The 16,286-nt window shown below is 45.8% G+C and overlaps 2 protein-coding genes across 5 annotated transcripts; both read right to left on the bottom strand.

Annotated features, from left to right (window-relative positions):
• Positions 1-249: 249 nt before the first annotated feature.
• On the bottom strand, positions 250-6,037 carry LOC123044291 (putative anthocyanidin reductase). 4 transcript variants are annotated; one of them, XM_044466994.1, is made up of 6 exons: positions 5,808-6,037; positions 5,487-5,656; positions 4,325-4,537; positions 992-1,084; positions 693-883; positions 250-603 (listed from the first exon to the last, which is right to left on the bottom strand). In XM_044466994.1, the coding sequence occupies exons 1-6, from the start codon at positions 5,911-5,913 to the stop codon at positions 471-473; spliced, it is 906 nt and encodes a 301-aa protein (XP_044322929.1). In that variant the 5' UTR covers positions 5,914-6,037; the 3' UTR covers positions 250-470. The 4 variants fall into 4 exon arrangements, with proteins under 4 accessions (XP_044322929.1, XP_044322930.1, XP_044322928.1 ...); XM_044466995.1 differs by having other exon boundaries at positions 693-874; XM_044466993.1 differs by having other exon boundaries at positions 693-1,084.
• Positions 6,038-14,177: 8,140 nt separating this feature from the next.
• Positions 14,178-15,499, bottom strand: LOC123039160 (putative anthocyanidin reductase). Its single transcript, XM_044462434.1, has 3 exons — positions 15,434-15,499; positions 15,098-15,310; positions 14,178-14,642 (listed from the first exon to the last, which is right to left on the bottom strand). Exons 1-3 carry the CDS (start codon positions 15,497-15,499, stop codon positions 14,178-14,180), a joined length of 744 nt encoding a protein of 247 aa, XP_044318369.1.
• Positions 15,500-16,286: the final 787 nt, after the last annotated feature.

Raw genomic sequence — 16,286 nt, 5'->3', positions numbered from 1 at the left:
CATTCTTGAGTTTAGTCTATTATATAGTTCGTCTAAGTAGTAGTTGAAATTAACACAATTAAATGCAATATTAGTATTAGGCCAAGCCATGTGTTTCATATCTATTGATTGGGTTGTTTTTTCTTTTGGGGCTTTCACTTGACAACTCGGATTGATAATTTTGGTCACTTTATCTTAGATAAAGAGTTAATAATTTGATGGATTGAATTCCACAAAATAGCTAACAGAAAAAGTGAATGATCAAAAATAAATTTTCAAGATAAGGAGAATATATCACACAGCTATACATATCTATGCTTTCTACATATTGTATCATTAAAACCTTAAGATACAACCAAGATAACCGTAAATAAGGTACAACAACCTCAACAACTTTCAAGAATAAACACAAGAGTCCAAAAATGACATATATACATATATTTTGACTGTCAAATGTATGCTAGCACACGAGCAACGTATGCATGTGCATATTACAACAATCCTAACCTCTTCCCGCAATCCACGCTTCCATCAAGCACCTCCTCTGCTCCATACTTATACTTGAATCCCAGCTCCACAAGTTTGTTTGTGTTAGCCTGCACTCTCAATCCCTCTCCCACCACTCTAACAGTCACACACACACCCCAAAAATATTTATCAGAAAGCACCACGTAAGAGATAGTCAAAGAATGATATTTTGTTCAAAAACGTACTCTTTGATCCGCTCGAGTTCGGGGTGCATGCGGGCGTAGTGCTCCAAGATGTCATGCATGTTGGTGTGCGCGGTGGTGCAAAGGTATCGGCCACCAACAACATCAGACGACTTCTCCATGCAGAAGACATGTGCCTCGCAGACGTCATCGACATGCACCAGTGGTACGGAGCCGAGGAGGGCCTGTAGGAACTTGAGGGAGTTGTGATAGATCTCGATGCCGGTTAGAGGCGACAACATGACATGGAGGCTATCACTGATGTACGGCAGGATGGTGTCTCCTCCTACGAGGCCGCATACCAAGACAACAACGTCGAACGCTCTACCCTCGAAGAAGTCATCGTTGTACTTGAGTAATTCCTCCTCAGAGATGGTCTTCGAGGATACATAAGCCTATAGATAATGCAAGTCAACATGGAGACCAAGGAGGGTTGGGCATGGAAGATATGGGGATTAAAAAAATTTACAATTAAATGTTTTTTCAAGTTGTTAAATTATGATGAGGCATTGCAAAAAATTCTAAATAAATGTTTTTCAAGTTGTTAAATTATGACGGGGCATGACAAGACTTCCTACGCAATAAGTATATCCACTCACGCCGTCTTTCTTAGGTACTGTAAGACCATCAGACTACCCTTACTGGAAACTTTCCAAAAAGGCCTGTGAGTTTAAAGACGATTTTTTTTGTGTGTGTGCTTTCACGTTTGGGAGTGATGACTGGATCATATACTAGGTTTTGGGAGGACATATGATTGGGGAATAGGTCCCTCGGCAAGTAGTACCCTACCTTGCACAATATCACCAAGCAAAAACATGTCAGTATGGTAGATATTTTTGTAACTATACCATTGTATGTTATTTTTATGGATTTTGAGTAGGGATGGACGCCCTGGATTCACTTGGTGCTCCTTGATGGAAATTGATTTATCTGAGGACTTGGATGTATTCTCATGAAAACACCACAATTAGGGTTACTTTATTGTCAAATCAATGCACACACACATTATGAACGAGAACCATGTTTTTTGTGCAATGTTTTTATATAAACTTAAGATGTCCCTTGCGGTTAAGATCATTATTAGGTATTTACTTATAACCAAAGATATCTTAGATAAACATAATAGATAAACATAATTGGTAGGACAATTAAAGATGTCACCTTTTTCACGGTTTTGTGTAGAGGACAGTGTTTGTGGCGTTTAAGGTTAAGGGTGCTGGCTTTTTGGGAAGTTTTCACAATGATATGGTGTATAACAAATAATTTTTTTTCATTTCTGTAAGGTGTTCCCATGGCCACCCATTGGCTCTGTACCATGTGAAAGAGGAGTTGCTTTGAACTTTGGGTGTTTATGCATCCACTTGGGGAGAGAATTTGTGGCACACAGGCGCAAGGGCACCAAACCGGCCCCCTTGCATGCTTTTTCTTTTGGCCTTCGATTTTCAATCTTTTATATATTTTGAACGAAAAGACTAAATTAAGTTTGTTCCCGTATTCGTGTTTCTTATGACGAGGGCTTTCAAATAACATCCATTCTGATAAGTTTTAATTCTTTTGTTAAGTTTCATATTTTGAAACCTAGTACAAGCGACCGAGAAAATCACATCTTTCGTACCTGCGCGGCAAAAAAATCGCTTAAAGTTTCAACGGTGAAACTTGATACAAGCGAGAGAGAAAATTATAAGATTCACATGCAAAATTTGAAGTTTCAAAGATAAAACTTAAAACTTGTTGTGCCCTCGTGTGGGAACAAATTACTTTGTGGATCGCGAGGCAATCGGGTGGCCGGGAAAGGATGGGTGCGTGCTACCACGCCTGTGTGGCCCTGCGAATTTGCGCATCCACTTGGAGACGGTAGCCCAGATTTCGCTTAAACAATATGGATGGCAGCCTAGAATATGTGGCACATTATATGTGACATGTAATCGGTTTGCTTTCTGATTGTAGTCACAATGTCGCTGCACCATTTTTTCTTTGTTAATCTGATAGGCAGAGTCCACATATGATTGCCCATTAATCGCATCCTCATGTAACGAAGGACCCGACATAGCTACTTCATCTGATAGTCTTTGCAGAGATTTCACTATAGACCACATATAAATTTATATATAGATGTACTTTAGAGATAGTTTCACTCATTTTGCATCATACATAGTCCATAGTAATATCTCTACAAAGACTTATCTCAACTCCTATAAAAGACCCAGTTGGTGATGATGATGTGTCTGCCATCCGTTATTTCTAATCATCAAATCTGCATCTAACGACTATGAGTTAAGCTATGGCATTTTTACAACAAGACCCCACTTCTCTTGTCCAATTTACGTAAAACCCCTTAATATCTTGAAACCAGGCACATCCCTCCCTCACCTCAAAACATCCACGAGGAATATTTTGAGTGAAACCTACTACGAGTATATTTTTAGTACCAAAACTAGAGTTATTTTTCTTCAAATTTGTGAACATATATTGTTCTATTTTGACTCCGTTGTAACGCACGGTACATTCCTAGTATTTAGGAACGGGGGGAGTAGATTTGTATGATGAGTTGAATGAATTGTGCATGGCCTTGCTGGGGCCAATTTTTTGACGAAAAGGACCACCTACCCAATGAAATTGCCAGAAAAGACCCCCTCTAGATAAAATTGACAGAAAAGACCCCCTCGGCCATGGCGGCAGGCGCGCCAACTAACACGTGGCACCTGCCGCCATATGCAGAGGCGGCCAGCCCTGCCGCCACGGTGCCAGGCGGCAGGCGCCGCGTAACAGATTTTCGGCCGAGCGGGAGCTGGAACGGAACGGGAGACAGGAGGTGGGCCCTGCCGCCACTGCGTGAGACGGCAGCTCGGGCCACGTGTTGCTGCCGCCACGCCCGCTGGCGGCAGGTGCTGCTGTTGCGCGCCCGACGGGACACCACCAACCGGTGATTCGGTGGCTTTCGGCAGTTGCGTGTCACCCGCGTTGACACATGCATTGGTTTAGCAATGAGCTACTCTATGACGTATGGGCCCCACGTGTTGCTAGAAATTTATAAAAGAAAGAATATATTCAATATTGGACTCTATTTGTAGAGTTCATCGCGGAGAATATAGTGGTGCAAATAGATTAAAGTTTTATACTTTGATCTAAGAGAAATAATCACCAAAAGAGGGCTAGATATGCACGTACAGAAGCTAGCCAGATTTCTAGTTCGTGAACACCAGGTCGCATAGATGCATGCTCTCTTTTAAATTTTCTATATATACAGAGGAGGTGTTGTGCGCTGTCTAGTCGTCTGTCAGGCAAAAAGAAGGTGCCGCCACTCCAAAGATGGCAGGGCCCACCTCTTGTCTCCAGTTACGTTCCAGCTCCCACGCTCGGCCGAAAATCTGTTACGACGCGCCTGCCGACTGGTCTAGTGGCGGCAGGGGCTGCCGCCTCCGCACATGGCGGCAAGTGTCACGTGTCGGCTGGCACGCCTGCCGTCACAGCTGAGGGGTCTTTTTTGTCAATTTTATTTAGAGGGGGTCTTTTCTGTCAATTCCGTTGTTCACTTGGTCCTTTTAAATAAAAAATTTCGCCGGACAGGCCGAGTGGGGTCCAGCAGGATATATAGTGGTGCAAATAGTTCTGGACCAGGAATTAGAAGCGCTCACGTCCATGTATTCGTTGCTGTGGTCGCAGGACAGGCCGAGTGGGGTCCAGCAGGATTCGTTCACGAACTCTTTGTACCCGTCGCCGTCCTCCCGGAGCGGCGAGGCTGTGACAACGGAGCCCGTGTGGATGACACGCTTCACCGTCTTGGACCGCTCGCACTGCTGCAGGATGGTGCGCGTCGCGTCCAATGTCGCTTCGGTGGTGTCCTTGTACTGCCAAAACCAAATCAAGGGGAAAACAAACAAAAGTGACGCCAACAATGTAGCACACTTCAAACAACAGTAATCCGCAAAAAAATAAAAAAATACAGTCGTGTTCATTCAAATAAGCGACAAGCTTGCAAGAATAAGAAAAATGGGCTACGATTGCTTCGGCGTGCAAAAAACTCTTGCTATAGAAACCGACGGCAGCCTAGAGCTAGCGAGTGCGTACCAATTGCCAAGGGGGTAGAGCTATTGACGACGTTGTTTTGCGGCGAGCAGCGACGAAGCTTGTGTCCTCTCCTCTCACGTCACAGGGTCATAAACAGAGAATTCAAAGGAAGTAGTGCCATGGAGAAATGACAGGTGTCACATGAGCGTGATGGCGTGGAGCTGTACCGTATGTAGATGGTTCCACTGGGGAGAACATATGTCGATGCTTTTTTGGGGGGTTTTGCTAAACTCTCGTGTCAGTCACTTTTTTCCTCTGGTGTAGCGCGAGGACGAAGAGTGTGAGGAGCTCTAGCTATGAGCGTTCGCCATGGCAAGGTGAAGCCATGTATGAGCGAAAGCCGGCCGGAGCGAGCGATAAACTTAACATGGTGGTTAAGGGGTGTTAAGGGTAGCCGGAGCTGTGTTCATCAGGACAAGGTTTAGAGGGATAGCTGGGATGACGGCCAGCATGGCGAGGAGGAGAGGCTAAGGACACGGCGGTAGCCACCGGCCGCGGAAGACAGAAGCAGGCGGTTAGGGCGAGGTGGGCCGGCGGCTGCATGAGGAAGAAGATCTAGCCGCTCACTCTTGGCCCAACGACTGAGAGTACAAGTGACAGATGTCAAAAAAAAAAAAACCAGATACCTGAGAATAGGCGGTCTTTTTTCTTTTGATAAAAGCAAGAGCACCCCCTGTTATCTTCGTGACTAATACACAAACCGGCCGAGACAACTAATGACTGGTTTACCTTGGAGCTGCCGGAGTTGTGCTGCAGCGGGGTGGCGACGAGGAAGACGAACTCGCAGCCTTGGATGGCCGGCTCGAATGAGGCAGCGTCATAGATGTCCGCCTCGAACAGCACCAGCCGCTCCGCCGCGCCGGGGAGCCCCCTCAGCAGCTCCGTCTTCTTCTCATCCCCTGCCAGGCCAATTGTGCTCTCACTGCTCAGGAGTACGCATAGGGAACATCGGCTGGGCCATCGGGGGCTTGCAGGACGTGGCCGGGGCGTCGTTCTACAGTGGCTTGCATGCACGGGACGGGAGGAATCAGCGTGGGATAGGGCACATACCGAGGTTTCGTACGGTCCCATGGACGGTGCAGCCTCTGTCGAGGAGCTTCTTGACGAGCCAGGACGCGATGTAGCCTGCAGCTCCGGTGACGCACACCCTGCTCATCCTTTTCCGGCCGGCCCCTTATCCTCTCACGCCCATTGATCCTGTGTCTGTATATATACGTGTGCGGTGCTGCACCCAAAGCCTCCGTGGTATTATCCACATGCCCCGCCTGTTCGCACACGAACACGTCACCGTGTATCTCCAACGCCGAGGGTGATGTACCGCAGCTCACGTCGAAGGAGACCCGTCCGGAAGCGCGGTACGCAAGCAATCCGGCGGGCGCTTTTGAGCACCCGAAACCCCACGCGCCCGGGAGGGACCCCGTCTGGACGCGCGGCGGCTATGGGCTGCTCTAGGCCGGTTCGCCCGCCCCTAAAGCCTCGAGGATCGCTGTCCTTCAACACGAAGAACGAACGAAGAACGAGAGAGAAAGAACAAGGGAGAGATGTAAAACTAGGGTAGAAAGTAGATTGATTGTTCGATTGTGTGTTGTTATTCAATCGGCCGTCACCTCCTACATATATATGAGGCGGCTGGACTTTCCGTACAATAAAAGGACTCAAATCCCGTCCAAAACATCAAAAGACAACCTAACTTGGACTACGAGGGCCGGAACTTCCGGGCTAAAATTAAATCAAGTTTCCCTCTTGCACAGCTCCTGCAGGTCGCATACGGCTTCGGATCGCGATGGTCCCAAAAGCAAAGTTGTAGATCTTGCAATGTAGAAAAATTCATTAGTTGAACATTTTTTCATCCGAGGTCATTTTGATGTCGAAACTGACCCCGCAAATCTGCAAATAATTTTAAAATTTCAGTTTTCGGGGTGCTCCGCGTGCAAACTTTCGGTTTAGCCTGTAACCTCCCCGGAAGTTTTGCCCGGAACTTCCGGGCTAAAATTTTGCAGCAGACTGTTTTGGCTCTAACTTTTTTATACGAACTTCGATGGAGACGTTCTTTATATCAAAATCGATCGTTTCGACGAGACGAAGACAACCCGTGTAGAAACTTTTCCCATAGGAGGTCGTCTTGAAGGCATAATTGGCCGAACAATACTCTGAATACAAAATCATAATATTTTGAGCATAGTTTCGGCCCTTGAGATGAGGTCGGATGGCGACAACCCAAACTTCAAAGATGTTCATATCGACAATATGAAACTTTTTCATGTAGATCACTTCTCTATTTGTGGCCATCTTAATCAAGTTCTTAACCGCGCCAAAATCTTGTGTCAACAGAGGCCTTCTCAATTATGTTTTTGACCATGCCAAAATCTGGTGTCAACACATGTCCCCCTGTTTTTCGGCAAAACTTGCGTGCCGAAAAATAATTTGCAATGTATTTGTTATAAGGACGATGTCAACACTCCATCGGCCATTTATTTTTCTCAGGACGATAATTATGCATCGGCCATGTTTATGCTAAGGGCGATAGTTATATATCGGCCGTTGATTTTAACTTCTTGTTCACATCATACCTTGTAACCGATTACCATCAATCGGCTTTAAAGAGATGGGAATGAACCCGTTCCTTGTAGCACTAAGGAAATCAAACTCCGAGAGGTCATGCCCTGTTAAGCAAGTTACATCGGGACGATTCCAATCCACTGATGCATCGGCCAAAACAACACAAGCCGAATTATCCGCGTGAATGATTTCTACCTCATCATCGATCCATTGTATTAAAAATTGATGCATGGTAGATGGCACACATTGGTTAGCATGAACCCAATCGCGACCTAATATAACATTATAGTTATCTTGCACCTCGGCAATGAAGATGTGGTGGCCAAAGTTTTGCTTCCCACGGTGAGTTCCATGCACATCACACCTTTTGCCTCTGTCTTTTCTTTATCCTCGAATCCATTAAGTACCATATTGGTCTTCATCAACGCATCATCATCTAACTCCAACCTTTTGAAGACCGAGTAGGGCATAAGATTTACCACAGCACCACCATCAACGAGCATCCTAGCAACCGGCGATCCGTTAATATGACCTTTGAGGTACAATGGCTTCAAGTGTTTCACCGGTTCTCTTGGCTTCTCGAAGATAGCATTCTTAGGACCAAAATCCAGCTTGGCTACCTCCCCTTCTTTACGTGTAGCACGAAACTCGGCAGGTAAGTAATATACCATATTAATATCCATACCTTCCTGAACCGGCGTAGATTCATAATCCACCACCTCATCTTCATCTCCCAATGTGTATATTGGGCTTAAAGTTTCCTCAATTGAAGGGGATGTTTCAGGTGGTGTGGACGATGTAATAGGGGTCACATCATCCTCTTTCGGTGGTGAAGGTATTGCTGCAGCTAATGTAGAAGCATTTGTGTTTTGTTTTTGTTTAGGCCTCCACACTTGTTTTGTGAGTGCCATGGGCCAAATTTTATTAAAAAATTCGTCCCTTTGCCTCTCCTCGTTATGCTCTACCTTCTCGTGGTTCCTCATGCGTTGTAGTCTCCTTTTCATGGTCTTAGTTAAACCGGGAGGACACCACTTAGGTTGAGTATATTTGGGATCCCTTGCTTTGGTCTTGCTTGTGCTCGCCTCATGATCATTAACCATCGAACCCTGCTGAACAATAACAATATCACCATTAGAAGTAGCCAGATTACCAACAACCGGCTTTTCGATCTCCTTTTGCTTGTCACATTCTGCAATTTCCGCATTAGGTGACTTAACACGCCACACTTTTTTGTTGGCCTTACTTGGAGAAATTTTTGTTGACCGATTAGCACCATAGCTCAAACGGCCTTGTGCGGGGTAATAAAGTCTCTCGCGAGCAGGCCTTCTAGGTGCTGCCCGCCCCATATGAAAAGCATAAGGAGCCATTGGGGGCTGCCCCCATCCTCCACTGAAGCCTCTCATGTAATATGGCGCATAGCAGGGTTGTGACATCCATGGTGTCGGTGCCCATGACCCATATGGTCTTACATAGCGTCGAAACTCTTGCTCCAGAGGCAATCTTGAACGCTTTGAATGTGATGGCCGATTAGAGCTAGAACCAGCCGCTTGACTTGCATATTTGGATAGCAACATATCAAAAGTTGGCTTGATTTTCTTGTACTTAGTTTCATTCTTTTTCCACTTGCCAACTTCTGAATTCTTAGGCTTGATCAATTTAACATGAGTATCCTCTTGCACTTGTGGTTGCCCCCCGAGTGTAGCATTTTTTATAGTGATCTTCAACACTTCCTTGCCATCGGGTTGCTTCTCAAGCACAATCTTTCTTCCCAGGACCTTGTCGCCCTCCTTGCTATTCCTGGGTTCACCAATATCAACATTATCTTTATTAGCGGATTCGGCTATGTTAGGCCGAATTAACATTTTCTTCCCTTCCAAGTCCATGGTGTTTATCGGGAAGGGTTGTTTATCAACTTGCATCTCAGCAAAATTCAATCGTCCGTCATTAATGGCCGATTGTATCTGTCGTCGAAAAACATTGCAATCATTAGTAGTATGAGAAAATGAATTATGGTACTTGCAATAAGCACGCCGTTTTAACTTCTCAAATGGCGGTATGGTGTGTGATATTCTAATCATCTTGTCTTGCAAGAGAGCATCAAATATTTTATCACACTTTGATATATCAAAAGTGAACCTCATATCCTCATCACGATTCTTGCGAATCGGCTTAAGAGCATTGCACATATAGGGTTTGGCCTTTGAGGACCAAACGAATTCAGTAGTATAGACATCAACCTCATCGTCCGAATTATCATCATTGTGTTCAATCATATGCATTCTAGGACGATCGGTTGTAGACCTATGAACCTCTTTACTTCGACTCTCTTGATCCAACGCCTTTTGCAAGACTTGGTTAATATTCAAAAACTCATAACTTTCCAACCTCTCTTTAATGTGAGTTTTTAAACCATTAAGAACAAGATCCGCCAAGTCTCTCTCAGTTATCACTAAGCTATAACATCGGTTCTTTATATCTCTAAATCTCTTGACGTAATCGGTGACCGATTCATCATGTTTCTGCCTAACCGATGTAAGATGTGACAACTTTAGCTCATTATCGCCGCTATAAAAGTGATCATGAAACTTTTGTTCTAATTGCGACCATAAGAGAATTGAGCCATCTGGTAAAGCAGCAAACCATGAAAATGCGGTACCAATTAAAGACAAGGGAAATAAACGCACTTTCAACTCTTCTATGGAACCTGCTTCACCCAACTGTGCTAGATACTGACTCACATGCTCCCAAGTTGTTTTCGTACCCTCACCACTAAATTTAACAAAACCAGGAACCTTATAACCTTGAGGGTAAGAAATTGCATCAAAGTGTTCAGGATAAGGCTTTTGATACACACGACTCTTTACTTTCGGCTCGTTTCCAAAAGTTTCTAGAAACATCTTATGCAAATCCTCCCTTAATTTAGCTAAAATTGGATCCGAGGTAGATGAAGATGTTTGTGGCAATGACATAGGAGCAACCTGAGTACTAGCTATTGGTGCAACTTGTGGGATGGGCGCCGAACCATAATTCGGCGGAAGACCAAACATATTTGCGCCTATGGGTGCTGTGACAAAATGATTCGGCATTGACGCCGAATTGGGCACACTCATAATAGGATTAGGGTATGTAGGTGTAGTCATAAGCTGGTTGGTTTGACTAGGGTAAAAATTCAACGGCATACTATATTGTTGTTGTATAGGAGGTGCCGATGAAATAGGTAAAGTTGGACTAGCGTTTTCAGATACACCAACAGTACCACTAGATGACGGAGGCATATTTTTCTGAGCATTAGCACTAGCCACAAAAGAATTGTATGCCATCACATTACCCTTGCTAACAAGACTTTCAATCACAGCCACTTGCTCCGGAGAAAAAACTTTACTCACAGTGATTACATCTTGTTCGTCGATGAGAGGAGGGAAATTGACGTTTCCAACAGGAGTGATGTTGCCTTGACGGTCCTTCTTGAAACTTGAAAGAAACGCCTCCAAATCCTCCTCCTCGCGCTTCTTCTTGAGCGCATCAAAAGCCTCTTCACGCTGCTTCTTGCGTGCTTCGTGGGCTTGGCGATGTTCATCCGATAGTTCATCAAGACCGGGCTTAATGATGTTATCGGTGCTAACTTCTGAGGGCTTGGGGAGATCCGACATGGTTGATGTTGATTCTTGATCTTTCGTCCCCAGCGGAGTCGCCAAAAAGTGTGTTCGCACACGAACACGTCACCGTGTACCTTCAACGCCGAGGGTGATGCACCGCAGCTCACGTCGAAGGAGACCCGTCCGGAAGCGTGGTACGCAAGCAATCCAAGCAATCCGGCGGGCGCTTTTGAGCACCCGAAACCCCACGCGCCCGGGAAGGACCCCGTCTGGACGCGCGGCGGCTATGGGCTGCCCTAGGCCGGTTCGCCCGCCCCTAGAGCCTCGAGGATCGCTGCCCTTCAACACGAAGAACGAACGAAGAACGAGAGAGAAAGAACAAGGGAGAGATGTAAAATTAGGGTAAAAAGTAGATTGATTGTTCGATTGTGTGTTGTTATTCAATCGGCCGTCACCTCCTACATATATATGAGGCGGCTAGACTTTTCGTACAAGAAACGGACTCAAATCCCGTCCAAAACATCAAAAGACAACCTAACTCGGACTACGAGGGCCGGAACTTCCGGTCAGCCCGGAATTTCCGGGCTAAAATTACATCAAGTTGCCCTCTTGCACAGCTCCTGCAGGTCGCATACGGCTTCGGATCGCGATGGTCCCAAAAGCAAAGTTGTAGATCTTGCAATGTAAAAAAACTCATTAGTTGAACAATTTTTTATCCGAGGTCATCTTGATGTCGAAACTGGCCCCGCAAATCTGCAAATAATGTTAAAATTTCAGTTTTCGGGGTGCTCCGCGTGCAAACTTTCGGTTTAGCCCGGAACCTCCCCGGAAGTTTTGCCCGGAACTTTCGGGCTAAAATTTTGCAGCAGACTGTTTTGGCTCTAACTTTTTCATACGAACTCCGATGGAGACGTTCTTTATATCAAATCGATCGTTTCGACGAGACGAAGACAACCCGTGTAGAAACTTTTCTCATAGGAGGTCGTCTTGAAGGCATAATTGGCCGAACAATACTCTGAATACAAAATCATAATATTTTGAGCATAGTTTCGGCCCTTGAGATGAGGTCGGATGGCAACAACCCAAACTTCAAAGATGTTCATATCGATAATATGAAACTTTTTCATGTAGATCACTTCTCTATTTGTGGCCATCTTAATCAAGTTCTTAACCGCGCCAAAATCTGGTGTCAACAGAGGCCTTCTCAATTATGTTTTTGACCATGCCAAAATCTGGTGTCAACACCGCCTTGCTGTAATTAGAGCATCTACCGTCTGACATCCTCAAAAAACAATACGGACGTGTTCGATCAGTGACCGAACATTTAAAAAAATAACCCAGCCAAATCACTTATATCATCCCTATACGCCCAATCTATCCGTAAAGACATAAGAGCTCGCGGACAATGACAGTGGATTCGGAGGAAATGTCGGAGCCAGTAGTAGGTGTCCAGTCCACCTCCGATTATGTAGATTTGGTTTGTCACAGTTATTGCGTGGAAATATCAGAGCCCGTGGTAAGCGTCCGGTACACCACGAATTAGCTGCAGGAGACTCTTGGAAAAATCTCAAGCTCGTATGTGGACGGTGGCAACCTGTTATGTTGGCTACGGCACCCATCCAATGCTAAGCTCATGCTTAGCCAGTAAAGACACCTGAACGCAGCCTCCGAGGTGGCTGACCGGGAACAATGAAAAACGTAGTTAGATGATGATATCACCTGCTGGAAGTTGACTGCAAACAATTCATATTCTGCTGCTACTGCATATGTATGCCAGTTCATTGGATCCATCCCGTGACTTCTAGGCCATCTCCAGCGCAGTTCATCAAAATGAACACATGAACGTGTCCACGGACAACGGATAAGACCATAAGGGATGGCCATCCAACCGTATGCAGCAAATGTCCGCCTCGGGTGGCCTCCCTTTGACATGCATATTTCGATCAATAATTGTTTGTTGCACATGTAAATAAGTGTAAGCATATGCAATTACAAACAAAAAGCTTCAAATGATTTTAAGTTTTTTTTTTCCGAAACGGGTAATGATTTTAAGTTTTTTGAAGTTTGGTCGATCCCAAAAGTTGTTAGCCTGGCTATCTGTGTAAAAACCTGTTTTCTCCTCCAAGACCGGTTGTCCGTGCAAGTTCTTCACCGTGCGGCCGACCCCTCCTCACTCGGCTCCTCCAAATCGGCCACCAAATGCTTCAACTGCCAGTAGGCTTGCACTGTCTTCGCTGCATCAGTATCGAAGTCCGACATCTTATGGTTAACATCTTGTTGTCCTCCGAAGTGTTTGCAAGCTCAACCTTCTTCTCTTGAAGCTAGATCGACTTCTCTTGCGCCATGGTCAACTTGTCAAACCTCTCGGCCTTCTTTTTCTCCTTTACGGCATTGTACTCGACGCATGTCTCTTCCTTTGCCATGATGTCCCCGAATTTCCCTATCATCTTGCTCGCCACCCATTCTTGCTTCTCTTTCTCTTCCTCCCACCGCCTTCCCGGTTCCTAGCCATCCTTTTGGTCGGAGCAAGGGCATCTCCAACATAGACCCCTAAAACGGACACAGTATACATCCGCGGACGCGTCCGTGGACAGTAATACGGGAGACGGCCATCCAACGGTTCACGCATACATTTCAAATTGGATTTGAACAAACCGGACGATTTTCATGCAAACTGGATGGCTTTCATTTGAACCGGAACAAATTCAATACATTCTTGACATATTTCAACTAAACAAAAGCGGACAAGACGTTTTAACCTAGTAAAAATGATCGTAAGCCGTGGCGGCATCCATGGGCCCTATAGAAGGAAGGGCCCAAAATACTTGGAGCACAAGAGAAGGAAGCCGGTGTCTAGGAGGACTCCTCCACCGCCTTAGATACCGACTAGGATCTTGTGAACCCTACCCCACACACTCTTTAATGCGAGGGCAGGTCTAGAAAATAAGCGCACAATCTACTCCATTCAACATAGCTATGATCATTACGATCTTTCATATACTCATTGTACTCCATCCAATCAATATATTAAGAGTAAGAGTAGGGTTTTACCTTCATCCTAAGGGACTGAACTGGGTACCGGTTTCCTGTTTCACCTCTGGACTTTCCGGCTAGTCGTCGTAAGGGTTCGCCAAAATCTACACTGACATGTAGAGCTACATAGTTCTACACATCTATCATGTTGTGATACCCGAAAAAAAAGAGAAGAAGATCACACCCATACCTATATATGTTTTCGACATTTGTTCTTTCAAACTCTTATTAATCACAATTCACAATTAATGCACCACCAGACACTTAATTTGGAATATTTAGTCGAAGAAAAGTACTCTTTCCGCGCTAGCTTGAGCTCGGGATGCTTGCCCGCGTAGTGCTCCACCATATCCTGCATGTTGGTGTGCGCGGTGGCGCAGAGGTACCGGCCGGCGGCCACGTCGTGCTGGCGCTCCATGCAGAAGACGTGCGCCTCGCTGACGTCGTCGACGTGCACCACCGGCACGGCGCCGAGGACGGCCTGCGTGAACCTGAGGGCGTTGTGGTAAGGCTCGATGCCGGTGAACGGCGACAGCATGAAGTGCTGGCTTTTGTTGATGTAGGGCAGGAGGCCGAGGGTGTCTCCTGCTACGAGGCCCAGTAGCAGGACGATGATGTCGAACGCTCTGCCCTTGGAGGGGCGGTCGTTGTACTTGACTAGCTCCTTCTCAGCGATGCACTTAGAGGAGAGGTATTCCTGCATATATAACACAAGTGAACACAGAGACGTATTGCTCTCTCAACGAAAATGATGAGAGATTACCTGATAGTACACCAAATGAGCAGGCTTGTTGAGCAATGCTTCAAATTTTGAGTAGAAATATTGCGACAACCAACATGATGATGTTGAATGTGCTCAATACTTTCACAACTTTTGGAACATTTTAAAATATGCTAGGAGGTCTGATGCACCGGTAGCACCACAAGCACCGATGCACCGGATTAGTTCCCAGCGCTTCATGCTGCCGTTCACTGGCATAGAAATTGTTTTCTTAGAAGTAGAAATTGTTTCTAGTCGACATTCATGGCGTTGATAAAGCTCATCTCATTCATCTGTATTCGCATGTTTCTTCTTAGTATTAAAATTGGATAATGTTTACCATCGAGAGAAATAGTTATTTTACTACAGAAAAATCGAAAGAAAACACTCACGTGCATGAATTCGTTGTTGTGATCAATGGGGAGGCTGAGCGGGGTCCAGCAGGATTCGTTCACAAACTCTTTGTACCCCTCCCCGTCCTCCCGGAGCGGCGACGCCGTGATAACGGAGCCTGTGCTGATGACACGCCTCACTGTCTTGGACCGCTCGCATTGCTCCAGGATGGCGCGTGTTGCATCCTCAATCGCCTCGGTGGTGTCCTTGTACTGCAAAATCAAATCAATGAAAAGAAAGTCATAGCATGACTTGGCTAAAAACGATTAAAGAGAAAGGTGACATCAGTATATGTTGTGATTTGTGAACAGCATGCACGCAACTCCCTAGGTAACACGAGAAAGCTCCTGCATCGGTGACTGTCGGCCGTAGCCACGGTTATTTTCCGACCGTGCAACCATCATTGTATGAATCCCACACTATATTATTCCTCCTCGCGGGTTAAGGCGCACACACATTTCAAGATTTAACTATGGCCATCAACTAGACCGGGATTAGTTCATTGACATTGATTTTTATGTAAGCACGGCCAACGCCTCTAGGTTAGTGCAAAGTGTAATACAACAAACTATCGATATATCAAAAATCAGTTAAGATAGATACATAAAATGAAGACATCGTGGATTGCCCAAATTGGAATGGCGATAGGACATTTCACTTTCTTTCCAAATATTTATGTTCATGACTCAAAATATAAATTATGTGACTTCAAAATTATATCTACGGTCATGCGGCGGACCGTAGGGGGCACCGGTGAGCGCGTGTCCAGGCACAAGTGGAGGTGGGAGCAGCGGGGTGCGGTTGCAGTTGGTGGGGGATGTCGGACTGCCGGCTTCTGTGGTGGTGTTTCAGCATGGGGGCGGTCTCTGGCGGGGATGGCTATTCGGTGTTGCTGGCATGCATGGTCGGTGGCTTTTCCTCTAGTGGACCAATATTGAGCGTGTCGCGATGGACTGTCCTGTTGCAGTTCGGCTTGGTCGGTGTTCATGGATTCGGATGAAAGTCTTGCTGACTTTGTCGGTGCGACCAACGATGGTGTTCTTCGCGTCATTCCCTAGGTGGCATTGTTGAGAAGCATTGGCACCCCCCATCCAATGGGGTCCATTGTCACGCCCAATATGCGACCCTATACAAAAGGACCTCGAAGGTCCCACCAAGGATAGACCCGCATATTGAAACGCTTTTGCA

Source organism: Triticum aestivum, chromosome 2B (assembly GCF_018294505.1).
Source record: "Triticum aestivum cultivar Chinese Spring chromosome 2B, IWGSC CS RefSeq v2.1, whole genome shotgun sequence".
NCBI lineage: Eukaryota > Viridiplantae > Streptophyta > Magnoliopsida > Poales > Poaceae > Triticum > Triticum aestivum.
The sequence above is the reverse complement of the archived record's forward strand: the minus strand, read 5'-3'. Positions and strand labels throughout refer to the sequence as shown.

Coding starts and splice junctions, on each gene's coding strand:
- LOC123039160 (XM_044462434.1), bottom strand. CDS start 15,499: ATGGTTGCACGGTCGGAAAATAACCGTGGCTACGGCCGACAGTCACCG. Junction 15,311..15,433: donor CGATGCAGGAGCTTTCTCGT/GTTACCTAGGGA, acceptor TTGATTTTGCAG/TACAAGGACACCACCGAGGC. Junction 14,643..15,097: donor ACAACAACGAATTCATGCAC/GTGAGTGTTTTC, acceptor TTATATATGCAG/GAATACCTCTCCTCTAAGTG.
- LOC123044291 (XM_044466993.1), bottom strand. CDS start 5,913: ATGAGCAGGGTGTGCGTCACCGGAGCTGCAGGCTACATCGCGTCCTGG. Junction 4,538..5,486: donor ACAACTCCGGCAGCTCCAAG/GTAAACCAGTCA, acceptor TGGTTTTGGCAG/TACAAGGACACCACCGAAGC. Junction 1,085..4,324: donor ACAGCAACGAATACATGGAC/GTGAGCGCTTCT, acceptor CATTATCTATAG/GCTTATGTATCCTCGAAGAC.